The sequence below is a fragment of the Lepisosteus platostomus genome, chromosome 3, assembly GCF_059453375.1.
Source record: "Lepisosteus platostomus isolate fLepPlt1 chromosome 3, fLepPlt1.hap1, whole genome shotgun sequence".
Classification (NCBI taxonomy): Eukaryota; Metazoa; Chordata; class Actinopteri; order Semionotiformes; family Lepisosteidae; genus Lepisosteus; species Lepisosteus platostomus.
The window spans coordinates 11,678,983-11,695,667 of NC_142613.1; the positions used below are offsets into that span (position 1 = coordinate 11,678,983).

Sequence of the window (16,685 nt, forward strand, 5' to 3'; positions counted from 1 at the left end):
GTTTGGTCATATATGTACCTGCAAACACAATCAATGTTAGTTTTGAAAGAGCCTGATCAGTTTTTCTTACTGCTTCTGAGCAACAGTCCCGGGTAAGAGGTAGATTTCTTCAAACATCGAGTCATTAGACACTTTAAGACAATTCCAAACAAGAAAAGTGTGAAGGAATGAGTCATTCTTAAAACAGGATGAGAAGAATGAGAGGCATGTCAGTACCTGAACTCAGGAAAATTAATCTACCCATTTTCTGACCGCTTTGTCCAATACCGGATTGCGAGGTTGCTGGAGCCTATACTTGGGGGAATCCTGGTAGAATATTCAGCACAATAGGAGTTTGATATCTCCCCACCATCCCAAGGATATACCTATAAAAGATTATAATTCATTTTTCCATGAGATTCCCCCAAACTTTAACATCAAGCTATTTTAGATTGTCAAACTTTTATGAGCATTGAACGGCTCAAAATAGTGAGACCTAGATGAAAGAAAGCCTAGCATGAAAAGAAGAGCTTTTGAAATGGGCAAAATTGACTCTTTTTATCTTTCAAACAGAGCCTGTACTGACCTGTTCCCATTGGTACACACACATGGTTCGACTAACATGACCTAGAAGTTGTTAACCTCTGAGATATGTGTTGAGAAAGCGTACTGAGAGAGCTGCCAAGGTCAATAAGTTTCTGTCTTCTGACAAAAATAAAACAAATTGACTTCTGAATTATCTCTGTAAAGTCTAAAAGAGATCCCAAATGGATTTGATGTCTGTATCTTGGATGTACCCGAGAAGACTATGTAACTTTCTGCAAATTCATCTCTAGTCACGTACCTATCAGAGTGCTACAAAGAAAAAAGCAAATCAATATCGGATTGCTGATGTGAGTGGTGTTGTTGGACTAGTAGGTGGTGCTCTTTTCTCTGAACCAGGAATTTTCCTTTGAAACCAGTGTGGTGGGGCTGTTTGCACATAGTACAGTATATGGCATACAGTATCTCCCAGATGGGGATGTATCTCAGTGGTCGATAATGTGGCCCTCTGCTGCAATGTGCTTTGAAATCTTGTTGAATGAAAAGTACACAAATGCACAAATCCATGGTAATTATTTACTATTATAAGTAGTTGTGTTGTTATGCTTTACAGGATTTGAAACTTTGAATATTTATGGGCAATTTACATATCTTTTGTAGATATAATTTAAAGAAAATGAATTCCCATTTAAAACCCAAGCAGAAAATGCCACTTGGCAGTGAATGGAGAAACAGGAAACAATGAAACAGGAGAGTCAAAGTCATGGAAGTATGGAAGGTCCTTATGTATATGTATACTTTTGGATGAGTCAATACTTTTACGGTGCAATTTAGCGCCAAAAGGAGGATAAATACAACACCATCTGTGTTGGACCTTTCAGATGCATTATTGGAGTTTTTAGCATTAAAAAGATACTTGTATGCATCTATAATTTATTTTTTTTCCTATTTTGCTCTGTGAGCAGAAAAAGATGGTAACTGGGTAAACGTATTTCTTTTGTTTTATTTCTAGCCTCAGTCCCCCAGTTCACCAACTCCCCTACCTTGATTGTCATGGTCGGACTTCCGGCCAGAGGCAAGACCTACATCTCCAAGAAACTGACTCGTTATCTCAATTGGATCGGCGTGCCTACCAAAGGTTAGAATCGCCAACAGAGCTGATCACACCATCACTGAAGAGGACAGATCTCTGGTCATCACTTTGACACAGTGTTGAGATGGACCATAGACCATCCCAAACACTGACCACACACTCTTTTTATACCTTGTGCCTAATAACCTGTGATGGGAGAAAGGGGGGGCACGCTACCTGTGTAATTAATTTCCTGCTCAATTCTTACTCCTACTCAACCTTTCCTGCTTCCACAAAATGTTTTTTCCATGCATCCTTGAATAGAAAACTTTGGCACAAAACAACATAGACCTTCATCACACTGTAATGTCTGTGTTTAAAAAACAGACCTTTAACAATCTGAAATGGCAATACTTTTAACCAAATAACGTGCACACAAACTAGATAAAGTCTGAAGTAAGAACAGCTAAGTGTTGTCAGTAGTCAGTGTCAGTCTGTTGTCACAGACTTGATCTGCAATGAAAACCTGTTTAAGTAAGGGAGGTTTTTATAATCTACAATTCAACAGAAGTGTGGTGTTGCTCTTGCACCCAGGCCTGAGTTGCCATTAAACGTCAGAAATACACAAAGCATGGCAGAGCGCAGCATCAAACTATGTTCACTGTGAACCCCATTGGTCATTCCAGACATAACTAGTGACACAACAATCAATCAATCCTGCAATGTAGGATTGGCATATTCCTCACTGATCTCACTGCATCCCTGGAAGCAATCAGGCAAGCCAAAGATGTTGCAGGCTTGCAAGCCAAGATCCCTGCCTGACTAATCTCAGGTATCACTCGGTCAGCTGCACCTCCACATGAGGAATCCCGGTCCCAGTGGAATGGTGACGTGACCCTGGCTGGAACTCACAGTGCATGAATCCTAGGGCTCACCCTGTACTCCAAGCCAGCACCTTTACTGGTTGAACTACTTATGGGTCCTAAATTAAAAACTTTTCACCAATCACATTCAGAATAATTTTCTGGTGCGTAGATACTAGAAGCTATGATCAAGTAATTTGCCTTAAACATTGGATTTGCAGGTCGGCCAAGGTTTCAATTTCATCTGGTATTCGGTTCTTTTAAGAATTGTTTGAGACCACACCTGTTTCTTTTATTAATAACCCCAAGTGGTACATGAAGGAAAAGTTCAATATATCATCTCGGGCTACTTCTGCTTTTCATATCTTTTTGCTGGCAGTGTTTAACGTTGGACAGTACCGCAGGGAAGCTGTACAAACATATAAAACCTTTGAGTTCTTCAGACCCGACAATGAAGAAGCTATGAAGATTCGCAAGTATGAAAACCAGCCTCTTTGCCCTCTGTGTACTGCAGTTAGCAACTTAAGTATTGCTACCACATATGTGAAATAGTTAATACTGCTGTTTGTGTAAAGCTTTTTGCTTGTCACTTTGACCTCTTTCAAGTTTATAGAACACTCTGTCACATTTTTTTCTCAGTATTAAATTATTAAAACTCGGCTTATGGGAGAGTAGGTTAATATAAGTACACAGGGTAACAATTCTTACATCTGCATCTATTAGTGTTATTTAACTTTCTATGGTAAATACAGTAATACCTTTTTCCTAATAGTGTGCCAAAACATCTGCAATAATGTTTATAATGTAATATATAGTCTACTATTTCTGAAACCGATAAAGCTGAACAATCGCTGTGTAAAACTTGTCTAGAACTCCCAAAATAATTTCATTTGATCCTTTATTTACAAATATTTGTTGGAGCCTTTTTTGTTACAACTTTGACATAAAGCTTTTACGTATATTTATGTACTTTTCACTTGTTACTGCTATTCTCAAAGCATTAGCTCTGGGAAATGGATATACTCTTCATCTGTGAAGTGTGGATGTGCAGTATGGAAGCACTCAGTTCACAGTGGTGTTCTTGCAGGGCTTGTGCCATTGCTGCACTGAAAGACGTCTGCACCTACTTCACTCAGGACCAAGGACAGGTTGCGGTAAGGGACCAAACAAAACTGTTGGGAGCAACGGTTTCAGGCGATTCAAACTTTGATCACAAGCCCCAGGGGTTAATAATTAAATGTTCCAAACTTCCATTAGCAAACATTCAGGAAAACTTTTTTTAAATTATTAAAAAAACGAAAAACAAATGAGAAAATTAGAAAAATGATCTAAAATGCCAAAATGCCAGTAATAAGACAATCTGGCAAAATCTCTGAGCATTTGTAGGAAGGATTTACAACCATTCTGACTTGCAGTTGAGAGTGTGGTTGGACCTCCGGATCCAGTCAGAGAAAGGAGGCCCCTGACGGAAAATGACAGAACATGCTACCACTGGAGCTGATGACACACTGCTTCCCAGGCTATGAAAATTAAAGCAGTGTACCACTGTGATGACAGTGTAATAATATGCTTAGCTTCTGGGTGTCACGTTACATTTAAATACTTCTTTATAACCATGCCTTTTAAAAAAAGATCTTGTTCATATATTCAAATATTGAGATTGTTCATTTTGTTAACCAACATATTGAATCCAAAATGTGTGAACCTTGAGATTTAGTATCTTCTACTAACACAACCACACCTACTCTATGGCACCTCAGTTCAGGTTAAATACAGATTCAGAACAATATAAAATCACAAAGAACTTTAACCCTCTTAGAGAAACACATTTTTCTAACATTGTAAGATAATTGGTAATGCTTTATGTGAAAGATGTAAAGGTCTATGGGATCTACCCTTTAAATTTCCAGGTTTTTGATGCCACCAATACAACCAGAGAGAGAAGGGAGATGATCCTTAACTTTGCAAAAGAAAATGGTTACAAAGTGAGTGAGTGTGGATGGATTTTTTGTTGTGGGCTATAGCAATCCAAAATAATCCAGGCCTGCTATTTCTCCGTCTTCTTCTTTTCAAATTTTCCAGAGCTGAATCTGGTTCTGAATAAAAGAAAGGCCATTCATTTAAATGCAGATCATGTTCTTTTTGTTTGTTGCACTTTGTTCCAGCTTGCAGGAACATTGTCTTCTACGAAGAAGGCTTTTAAATTCTCTATTGCTTGTCCCTGTTCCTGTTTTTTCAGACTTAATCCTTTTTTATTCTTTATATTCACAGAATTTCTTAATTACACAAAATAAATGTGCAGCATCAAATATTATTCACTTAAAATGTTTTGTTTAAAGTCTGGAATTTGATATAACCAGGAACAGATCTGCAACACTTGGGAGATTAAAATATAAAATTTGATTTATGAAAAAGTGCCTTGATTGTATGAGTACAGATCCTCAGTCACTTTAAACAGTACAAGATAGGATAATGTCACATCTTGGACTTTTCTTAGACCTTTAATGATCCCTACATTTCTCCCTCTGTGCCTTTTCTGCTACAGGTCTTTTTTGTCGAGTCGATCTGTGATGATCCAGAGATCATAGCAGAAAATATAATGGTAGGCATTTGAATCCATAGCGTTGAGTGTATTCACTTAGCTACAATGTGTTTTCGGTTATACACCTGCTAATGTATGTGTGAGTATCCAGTATTGGACAATATTTTATTCACTAGTTTATTAAATATTGTTAAAGCAGTCTTTCATAACAATCATACCTCATTTAACGTAAGGGAAACACATTTGTCCGAGAAGGAAGTAGTTAAAGGGTTAACAAATTTTCACAGTACTTCAAATGTTGTTGTTGACATATGGCTTGACTCACCAGACTTAAAACTGTTTTGTATACATTTTCACATTCTGAAACTATGTTTTGTGCAATATATAAATACAAAAACATGCGCTTCCCTAAACTATTTACAGCAAGTTAAACTCAGTAGTCCAGACTATAAGGACTGTGACAAGGAGGAGGCAGTTGAAGACTTCCTGAAGAGAATCGAGTGCTACAAGATTACTTATGTCGCCCTAGATGATGAGTTTGACAGGTACTGAGAGTTCTGTAACCTAAGAGAGACGGAAAAATGAGCAAACAATATGTAGCCACCATGACATTAACATCATTCTGCACTTTACTTCCAACATAATATACACATTTGGCACTTTTGCAATAGCGACTGTGTTTATCTTGCTGTTTGAATTGTTACAGTAAAACTAAACGCTCTCTGGCATTCTTTCAGAAGATCAGATGCTTTAAAATGAATACAATTGTGCTAGACAGCAAATAATTGCCGTTGTTTTTGAAGATCCTTTCAATTAAATAAAGTGACGCTTTAAGGTGGAATGACAAGTGTAAGATGGGGTCTTAGGCCTTTTAACCAAGGTTGTCACTTTTGTTTTCTTGGTTGAGTCAGGAACCTCTCATACATCAAGATTTTCAACGTGGGCAGTAGGTACCTGGTGAACCATGTGATGGATCACATTCAGAGCCGGATCGTGTACTACCTGATGAACATCCATGTCACACCTCGTTCCATCTACCTGTGCCGGCATGGAGAAAGCGAGCTCAACCTGCTGGGCAGGATCGGGGGGGATTCGGGGCTGTCCAAGCGAGGCAACAAGGTCAGCTTCCCAGAGGGCAATGCAAACGAGATTGCATTGAATTGATGTACTCTCACAGAGCCTTGCTGCATTTAACAAGCACCCCACTGAATAAAACACCTGTGTGGACCCAGTCAAAATATCAGCTTTCTATATTTATGACTGCGTCAGGCCCTGCGTAACACACAAGGTCAGATACAGCTGTGGTTGTGTCTGCTCCTGTGTGCCTCATGTTCCTTCTCATGGGTGTTATCATTATCTCAAGGCTGCTTGTTTGAAAACAGTTTGGGTGAAAGAGCAATGTCATGGTTGGACGTAACACTGGGTTTATGAGCTGTGGGCTCCAGGCCATCCTGATGAAACAAAAATGTGAATACTCCATCCGTTGCTTATACTGTATAAAAGAATGCAACTCCAATCTCATTTGACCCACCTCATATCCTTGTTTTCTCTCTAGTGTGAATTTGATTTGTAATGTATTGAGTTTATTTAGTCACAGTTAGTAGGCTAACTCCCCCTGCTGTTCTCTCTTCAGTTTGCCTCCACCTTGGCAGGCTTCATTAAGAGCCAGTCTATCAGAGACCTGAAGGTCTGGACAAGTCACATGAAGAGGACTATTCAGACAGCAGAGGCACTGGGAGTGCCTTACGAGCAATGGAAGGCCCTCAACGAAATAGATGCTGTGAGTCCTTCAGTTGTCATAGCCTGCAATTCGAAGGCAATTCTGTATTTTGCTTCCCCCACACTTATTTAAGTGCTGTTTTGCTCCAGAGTCAAGCAAACGATTAAGATTCAATTAAGCCATCAAGATACCAACTGAAACAAAGTCCTGTGAAAGGTTTTGAGTAGTGTGCTAAGTGTACTGCATTAAACTCCAGTCTCTTTGGAGGCTTGAGCTTGAATACAACAGCTGCCATTTGTGCTGAGACCTAGGCAAAAGAGTCTTCCTTCAGCAGTGAGCAGCTATGATTAAGGTTCCAGACTTCCAGTCGGAAGCCTGGTGTCATACATTTTTGTCTTTTGCCCAAATAGTTTCCAGGAAAATATCAAGATGTACAAAAGGGTGCAATTGTGCATTGCTTTGGCTATAAATTGCTTTTGTAATTAGTAGTAATAGTATTTAATTCTTTAAAAATGTTCTGGCACAATATCTGTTGAGACATTAACTTATCTTAATGGAGAAAATATTTTAAGTGTGGTGCACATTATACTTATAACTGAAAAATGCCTTCAGGATGTTAATGGTTGATAGAAACATTACAGGCGCATTACTGAACACTGCTATTTCTGGAAACTTTCTTTGAATTTCTTAAATCTTTTAGTGCTTGGAGGTTTAAAGCGACAAAATACATTTTTTTCTGCTGTGTTTGTTAAAGAATTCCTTGTGCAATGAGCATTGAGATTCTCAGATCCTTAAACTACACAGAAACCAGGTGAGCTGGAGGAACCCAGCAGTCTTATTTATAACCTGTTTCAGGACTTTTAGAGTGGCATCACTTGTCTACTGTCCTATTCACCATGACTGGACCTGCTGTCTTTTCTGCAATTTTCTCTTTTCCTCCCAGGGAGTATGTGAGGAGATGACTTATGAAGAGATTCAAGAGCACTACCCTGAGGAATTTGCTCTCAGAGACCAAGACAAGTACCGCTATCGCTATCCCAAAGGAGAAGTAAGGAGAGCTAGGAATGAATCAGGGTGTCTGTCTGCAATATTCTTTGTTCTGTTTCCTAATTACTCCACATGCTTCTGGAAGTGTTCCGTGTCATGCTCTCTCATTGTTTCTCCTTTGACTGGTGTTTTTTTATGTTGAGAGGTAACGTGGCTCAGCTTTGCTGGACTTTCCACTGCTGTCATATTCTGTCTTTGCACATGTGCATTTTTTTTCTTTGAAGCCACAGAGCACTAAGATCTGAAAAGAAGCATGTCTAGAACACTAAAATCAACTGTACTACTGCCACACCTCTTTTAGAAACATCTGAATATCTTAGGCTGTGTGTCTTGCACACAGCTAACAGGTACCCACAGCGTTGTGTGTTCTTCACTAGACACCTAGTGTTGTGTCAGGGCTGTTCATTGTAATGTGCCAAAGCAAGTAGTTAAAACAGCAGAAGAACACTGTACCTTGAACTCTAGTCCAAAATTAATATAATTCATTATAAAGTATCACAGTAGATTAAACAACAGTTAACATACTGTAAGACTGCATGATCCTGCATGCTACATTCTTGGATCATGAATGTAGCTGTGCACATTAGGCAGCAGGATGCTCAATATTTTGATTATCTGGAGAATTTCAGCTATTTTTATCGACATATTATTAACATTTTAATTAAAGCTCCCTTGAGAATACAGAGGCTTCAGATATCCTCGGGTGCAATTTAGAACAATATCTTTGTACTGTATATCAAAGCACACAAGGTGCAAGTCTGTCACAGCTGTCTCAAACCCGATGCCACAGGAAATGCACGCCCACAAGGAAATAAGCAGAAATGCAGAAAAACAAACAGGACTGGGATGCAACAGCCAATATGAAGAATTACAACTGAAGGTTAGGTAGAAAGTGATTAAGCAAGGATCAGGATCTAGCTGTCAGTGGGACAGTAGTATACAGGTGTCACATGACTACACACAAGCAAAAAGTGACGCACATCCACCCTCTCCTCCCTAGTGGCCATAAAGCATTTGTGGGTTGAACTGCCCTTACAGCATGAAGGCAAGCCTGTGCAAGTGCACATCTCGCAATGATAATAGCAGAGTTTTTTTTCTGTACCTTTGCATTGACTTGTGCTAACGCCTGGAAGTCATACGAAGACCTGGTACAGCGCCTGGAGCCGGTCATCATGGAGCTGGAAAGGCAGGAGAACGTGCTGGTCATCTGCCATCAGGCCGTCATGCGGTGTTTGCTGGCCTACTTCTTGGACAAGAGCGCAGGTATGTAAAACAATGGGCTTGATCCTAATTATGGAAAGCAAGACGTTTTCTCATTAAGCATGAAAAGGGACAAACACACTGCAATTAATGGTATGTTGGGGATATCTTTTAATGAAACCAAGTAGTTGTATTGCATCAACACTACTGTACTGTAGATTTTTAGAGACCGTTTTCGTTTTCGTTTTCGTTTTCGTTCAGGAGCGAAAAAGGTGTTGTCCACTGTCTGGAAGTACCTGTAAAAGTTTAAAGACACAAAGCTAGTGATAGGAAAAGGAACAAGTAAAGGGTTTATTCCATGCTGTAAAGAGAAGAAAAGAAAGACAACGTTTCGGCTGTGGAGCCTTCTTCAGGTTTGACAGCCGAAACGTTGTATCTTTTCTTCTCTTTAAAAGATGGAATAAACCCTTTACTTGTTCCTTTGCAGTTTACGCATGCTGACACAGCTACCTACTTGAACTGCTATTGAGAGGAAGTTATATTAAGGATATAAAATGCTTTCTTCATGAAACAGTTTGAAAAAAATGGATCATCTTGTCCTTGAGCAAAAAGATATTAATTGTCTGCAGAACAGAAAATACTATTTATATCTATTAGTAATGACATGACTTGATATGTAGCTCTTGACCCATATGTTAAGGGATGTTAAAGATCAATATATTTTTTCCTATTAAAAATTGACCAAATTAAAAAAGTGTATAAAAATAAGAAAACAGGAGGAACAGTACATTTTCTTATGGGCGGGGGATAAAATAAGACCGTTAAAGCAAGTATGAGCCGAGCTTCTTGAAAACATGGACCACATTCAGAAACCACTCTTAAGTTTATATCGTTTTTATCCTAGTCTGAAAACAGTGCAATGAGATTGTGACAAGACAAAAATCTATAAAATGATAATGTAAGAGTCCTAGTAGGTTGTTTTGTTTTTTTAAGTTACTGTACATTTATTTTGGTTGTATACAGTATGTGTTTTGTCTGTGCAGCACAGTGACACAGTGGTTAGCATTGCTGGCTCACAGCACTGGGTCCCTTGGTTCAATTCCAGACCTGGGGTCCTATCTGCGTGGAGTTTTTATGTTCTCCCTTGTGCTTGTGTGGGTTTTCTCTGGGTGCTCCGGTGTCCTCCCAAATTCCAAAAACAGGTTAATTGGCTCTGGGGAAAATTGACCCTGTTGTGAGTATGTCTGTGTGTGTGCTGCGATGGACTGGTGTTTTTATCCAGGGTGCATTGTGCTCTGTGCCTGTTGCTTGCCAGGATATGTTCTGGGTTCTTCACGGTTCTGGATTGGAAGAAGCAGTTAGAAGATGTTTGAATGCGTCCTGTTCACCTAAGAAAAATCTTTGTTGTTTTCACCCCCACAGAAGAGCTGCCATACCTCAGATGCCCTCTTCACACTGTACTGAAACTCACCCCTGTAGCCTATGGTACGTTTGTTTGGCCAGAAGCCTGAATACACCTTTTATAAATGTTTTGAAAAAATTACATAGTTCTTATATAAGGCAGTAGTTGGAATCATTCTATTTCTAATTAATTCTGTCTTGTTTGAATGTTTGTATGTTTAGGAAAAGTAAAATAATGAAATTTCCTTATTGTTTTGTTTTAAACTCAAAAACCAAAATGAAAGCAACACCATAAAAGAATATGTGCTTCTCAAAGTAAAATAGCCTTTTAGTCAGAGATACCAAAATCTCGATGAGGGCTTTCCTTCAGGTAGATACATGATGATGGCAAATGGATAGCTAACATGTAGGCTTTCTAATCACATTTTCCTTTATCAGCTCATTTTGTTGAGGTTGTGCATTGCAGTTCATTAACTTGGCAAATGCTGAATGACAACTCCACATGATAGCAAAGTTGTTTACCTAGGTCATAGTCTTGCTATCAGGTCACACATAATTTATACCAGTCCTTGTATATGAAACCAGTATTATGCATGTACTGTTATGTCACATATAAAAGAAATGCGATTTGTTTTAACGTTGTACTGTATGATCTTCCACATTGTCACATTGTTTTCTTTGTTACAGGCTGCAAAGTGGAATCTATCTTCCTTAATATTGAAGCAGTGAATACACACAGAGATAAGCCTGTGGTAAGAAGCTCTTCATTCAGCGAATCATTAGTGATAATGGTTGAGTGGTATTGGCAAAAAAAATATTTAATTTAATAAGCATGTTTTATTCTTGGAGTAGTGCATGAATGGGAAAAGAAGAAAAAGGAACCCATCCAAATTGAAACTTCATACTGCATGGGTTCTGCCATAAAACACATGTTGCTACAGTGTATTGGTATATTAAATTCATTTTAAAAGCCAGATACAATGTGCACATTGTGCGTAGGCCATTATGCTCAATGCTTGCTTCAATGAATAGATTTGATTTCAACTGGTTAAGGACAATTAACATTTTTGTTTTGGCTGTCACAGAGGCTCATTACATTGTTGCAATAAAATTAAATCACAAGGAACTGGTGGAAACTGATTCAGAGCAATGCTTCTAGAAAATGCTGTTTTTATTAAGTATTTAGGCCTACCGATGTGATTGCAAAGTGAACTTTCATTTGAACTGATAGAAACGTTTCAAGAGTTTCCACAGGGATCAATACTTCCCCAGCATAACTACCGGGAACAAATTCTTAGTGTTGTTTCCAGTGCTGCTTTGCAATTTAAGTAGAGGGTTTCTTTAAATGGAATTTGTTAAAAATGCCAATCAAAGATAATATGGAAGCACCTCTGAAAATTACATTTTCCAGTTTTCTGTTGATTATTCTGTTCACACTGTTACAATTCCAAATAAGGAATCATTACATCAGCAGAGAAATTAGTCTACTAAAATATATACTGCAGGAATTAAATAACGATAGTTATGAACCATTTTTTCCATGTTTGTTCAGTGATACTGAAAACAATAGAACTAAAAATTATTACAAGGATGCAGAATATCATTCTTTTTTTAAAAAAAAAACAAATACATTTTGAGAAACTTCTTTCCATTTCAAAAGTTGTCCTGTGTCTTTGAATATTCAAGTAGAAGAACGGTTAATAATTCTAAGGGACATATTTAAAGGTGACATGCTGCTGGGCAAGAGATAATGAAGATCTCTGGTCCAGTCTCATACTAACCTGCCAGAAGTGATACGTTTGTTCTTGGTTGTTTTGGGTTCGGTTGGGACCACTGGAATCGATATATATTATTCAATCAAAGCTTCAACCCCTCCTCCCTCCTGATTGCACTGATGCAGATTGGGGGGTGAAAATACTGGCTCTGCATAGATTTCAGAGCCCCCGCCGCTACCTGGTTGAGTGCTGCCAGCATCAGTTCACCCTGAAAATGAACGCTGTCGCTGAAAGTGTCTGGCTGTAGGACAATGCGTTAATCTATTTGTTGATTCAGATATTTGGAAGTCATTTTTCTTTTACTGTAACATACCTTGGGAATTTTAAGCCCAAGCATGTAGTTATTTTAAGGATCACAGGTCAATAAACAGAAAAGGAATTCAGATAAATGTCCGGTTTCATCTAGGAAGAAGGAATCATAAACACCATCTGTGGTTCTGACTGTGTCTACTGTCCTGTCCTTCTCAACTTTGATTTACTTTTTCCTTTTTATCTTTTCATCCCTTTTGTGTCTCTTTGTATCTTCCTTCTTCCTCAACTCTGTTCTGAATCCCTCTTTCCCACCTTTCTCTTTTTTTACTTCTCCTGCTTCCCTCATTGTTTTTTCTTGGTAATAACACGTTTACTTCCCTTGCTGTCGGTAATTGAAATGGTCTACTTAAACATTCACTCACACATTCACTGTATCTTTCTCCTCTTCTCTTTCACTGACTGCTTCTAAAAAATATCTGCCTTCCCTCCTTCTTCCTTCTCACCTTCCTTCTCACTGTTTTGCCTCACTGGTCCAACCTTCCTTTTTCTATTTCAATCTCTTCCCACTACCTTCCACACTTTTCCACTAATTCTGCTTCTCCCCACCTCTTGGCTTTCTCCTCCGCCCCCCCCAATATTTCCTGTCTCACCTGCTCACACCCCCTCCTCTCTCTCTTGATTTCTTCCTTCCCATGATCCCCCTTGTTTCCCACCGGTTATCACCCCTCCAATTCCCAATGCCACCACCCTTTACTCCCCCCTCCCTCGGTTAGAAGCAGGTCCCCTGCCCCAGTGATGCGCCCCTGTACCGACACCGCCGCACAGCCCCACTTGCCAGCCCGATGCCAACCAAAAGCCCCCGACTGCAGGATCTGGGCGAGGCTGCCATCAGCCTGCAGGTAACACTGCTGCCCACAGACATATGGGTATATACAGTAGGATGATTGCACACAATAACGCATGGGATCATTAGCGTACCTCTGGTTTCACCAGTATCATAACACTCCCTAGCAGAGCCATATAAAGGCACTACCTGTTTGTAGCCTGCCACTAACTGACTCACACTCTTGCTACTGTAGGTGCTTCAGCAAAAGAAATAATGAAAAGTGTTAAAGAAGGAGCTGAGCACTATTCATATATAAACTAAGCAAGTAATGTTCTATAGGTTTGAGCCACATGCAGGGAGCCATATTCCATCTCAGAGTGTCAGGGTTGGATTTTACAAGAAGGGACAACATTTATCTCAATATATGTTTTCTATGGTCTCTCCACAAACCACTGAGTGAAGAACCTAAAGGCTCCGTTTAAAAAATGTTAGTTTTATAAACTAAAGTCCTTAAACATTGCATTATAATTATTACATTATATATTTTTTTTTTAAATGAACAAATATTTAAAATAATTTAATGGGAACACAGTATCTCAATATCAGGAATAAAAATAAATTAAATAAGAAGTACTGTACTTGATGACTCACTCTAAAATAAGCTCTCACCAGGCGATTTCAGATCACTAAACAAACCATCTGCTGTGCTGAGTAAGAAAACATTTACAGCAGAGAACACTAGAGGGCATCCGCTTCTTGTGATATAAAAACTGGACAACTTCCATTCTATACCAATCTAATGTGTAAATGCCACCATCTGTTAATGTTCTTGTTCTTTGTTTCCTCCTCAAACACCTAGTCTTTTAGTAACCTGGTTAGTGCACCCTACTCACCTAAGCATGTTTTAACTAAACAGTTTATATACATACTGTACACACATTGCAGGAAAAAAGTAAATGGACACTATTGCAACATTGTGAGATAATGGACATGTGAATAACTCCTGGACATCTTGTGCACCTCCTTAAAAGTCTCAAGCTGATCACATGGATAAATCTTCACCCTTTCAGGCTGATCCTAGTCTTTCTGCGTACGATCAGAATTACAACTTGGAGGAACTTTGAACTTATTACAATTCAGAATCATGGTATTGATGTACTGTATGGGTTTGTAATTCAGTCCGTACAGACCCACAGAAAAACTAGTATTCAGTTGAAGTTATTCATTTGTGGCCATTATTCATTTTCAAAACTTTATAACTTTTACAAAAAGTTTACAGCTTTTAGCGTTTTAGCTGTTGGCTTTGACTGTGGCTGTAACTGATCATCTTGTACAGAAAGGCAACCCAAACAGAGAAAATGCCTGGCTTGCTTTTCTTATCCTGCCCGTAAAAATGAATCTTTGTGGTCTGTGGTTCTGTAGAAGAACTTTGTTGTTAATGAAAATGAGAATTATGCATAACCATTTTTTTCTTTCTTTCCAGCAGTACAATGTAAAAAAATGAAAACGGATTTGGTTTTGAGTTGCCCCTAATAGTGATTGTATTTGAGGAAATGTCCTTTTACACAATTCTTGCTCATTTTGGGGACATAGGTGTAAAATCAATTGCTATTTTAAACTGGAATACGAACAAAATGTGATAATATGCAATAAATAAAAACACCAATTCTTGCCAACAGGATTTCAAAGAGTCGTGTGCTCGATTGTGAGACAGCTAATAATGACTCATTGCACAAAGGTATTTTAAGTTGCTGTGCAGAGGTAAAGTATCACTTGAAACTAGTTAAAGAATATTTTTTTCCATACTACCTCCGTACCCTTGCTGTTCTGCATGACTTGTCTGCTTCATGCTCTGCATGACTCATGAAGACTTAGCTACCAGATGAAAGTTTTTGTTTGCCCCTATGTATTGTCTGCCTATAATCTTGGTGTTAAGACGCTCTCCGTTTTAATAGAAAGAGGACCTGACCGACCTTTCATTTTGTCATTGCAGAATGTAGACATTACCAGAGAATCAGAAGAGGCTTTGGTAACTGTCCCAGATCATATATAAAAAATGGACTGTGAATTTGGAATGAAGACTGATGAAGAATCTGGACTTTAACAACTTATTTTTAGTTCACATACTTTTACCTCTGTTATCATTTTACTCTTTTTATTTTTTAAACTAGTTTTTAATTTTGTAAGTGGTGCTGGAATATCAATGAACAGATCTGGTACAGCCCGAAGTGTCGCTGGGTCTGGATATTTCTTTGATTTTACAAACATTTTTTATACATATTTTATACAGCCTCTTTAAAGGGTTTTACACATGGATTTCTTCCCTGCACATTGTTTGTCCCCCATTATCAATTCAAGATTTTAGAGGACCGACAGAGAGATTTTCACCCACAAAGAAATCCACTAAGCCTTTTGTTAAGTCTTAACCGCAGTCGGTCAGTATAATATATTCTGTATTGTTTATGGGATAGAATGTTTCTGTTTCTGCCACTGAAAGTAAAGAACTGACTTTAAAAAGAAATACTGTGCTCCTATTATAAATAAGGAACAATATAACACATCATTTTATATAGCAGTAGGGATGTACAGTTCATGCTTAATAGTTATTCTAGACTTCATGTTAGCCTCTTTGTACCACTGTCATAAAACAGTAAAGACCATCAGCTAAATCCATAGCCCACTGGAGCAACATTGATGACTTTTCCAAAATAGCCAACACCCCGCGACACTGACAGGCTGTTGCATCTTTACCGATGTGCCTCTAACACCCTGGCCAGGATAGTCCACTGTCTGGGCATGAGGGCAATCCTGTCTCATAGCCCCTGCAATTACAACAGTGTCACGCATGTCGGTCAGCACCCAATAAAGTTAGTGAACAAGAGGTACGTCTGGAATTGCAAAAAGGGAAGATATAGTGAGATGCATTTAAAACACTGTTGAGTATTGGAACCAATGCCTTTTTAATGCTTCTCTGTATATTATGGTAATGTACTTTTGTAACTGTTGGAATCTTAATCTGTTTAAGTTAAAAAAAGGCTTGCTGTAGGCACTCTTGAGTCATTCTGAGCCAGGGATCCATTACAAATGAAACTCAGGTAATAGTCCACAAAGTTTATAGCAAAAGTGAAGTGGCTTGAACTGTGACCTTCCACCACTAACAAAAACATTTGTCCTGCTACTGTAAGTGCAGATGTACATGTCCCCAGACAGGTTTTGGGACCTGCTGTTAAAAATACTACTGAAGACTGTTATTTTCATGTCTGTGTACAATCAATATAGCAGAAAATAATATTGGGAATGTGTAAGTGCAGCCACTTAGTAAAAAGCTGTGTAATGCCTATGATGTATAATCCAGTACGCTGTTTCCCAGTCCTTGTCTTACACTACTTTTGTCACTTCTGGTTTTTATTCCATCTGAGTTATTATTCCAGTAAAGTTCCTGATGACCAGATGATCAGTTTCCCA

General features: G+C 38.6%; 1 protein-coding gene across 4 annotated transcripts in view; it reads left to right on the plus strand.

The window, feature by feature from the left end:
- Window positions 1-16,671, plus strand: part of LOC148674374 (6-phosphofructo-2-kinase/fructose-2,6-bisphosphatase-like) — a 27,586-nt gene extending 10,915 nt beyond the window's left edge. For 2 of the 4 annotated variants that reach the window (XM_088627084.1, XM_088627082.1), the window contains exons 2-15: window positions 1,535-1,660; window positions 2,837-2,933; window positions 3,545-3,611; window positions 4,368-4,442; window positions 5,003-5,059; window positions 5,423-5,544; window positions 5,911-6,118; window positions 6,633-6,779; window positions 7,663-7,767; window positions 8,900-9,029; window positions 10,389-10,451; window positions 11,055-11,119; window positions 13,168-13,293; window positions 15,214-16,671. In XM_088627084.1, coding sequence (XP_088483210.1) covers window positions 1,535-1,660; window positions 2,837-2,933; window positions 3,545-3,611; window positions 4,368-4,442; window positions 5,003-5,059; window positions 5,423-5,544; window positions 5,911-6,118; window positions 6,633-6,779; window positions 7,663-7,767; window positions 8,900-9,029; window positions 10,389-10,451; window positions 11,055-11,119; window positions 13,168-13,293; window positions 15,214-15,273 — 1,448 coding nt within the window. In that variant the 3' untranslated portion in view covers window positions 15,274-16,671. The remainder of the gene's footprint in view (window positions 1-1,534; window positions 1,661-2,836; window positions 2,934-3,544; window positions 3,612-4,367; window positions 4,443-5,002; window positions 5,060-5,422; window positions 5,545-5,910; window positions 6,119-6,632; window positions 6,780-7,662; window positions 7,768-8,899; window positions 9,030-10,388; window positions 10,452-11,054; window positions 11,120-13,167; window positions 13,294-15,213) is intronic. The other 2 variants (XM_088627083.1, XM_088627086.1) reach the window with 2 other exon arrangements.
- Window positions 16,672-16,685: the final 14 nt, after the last annotated feature.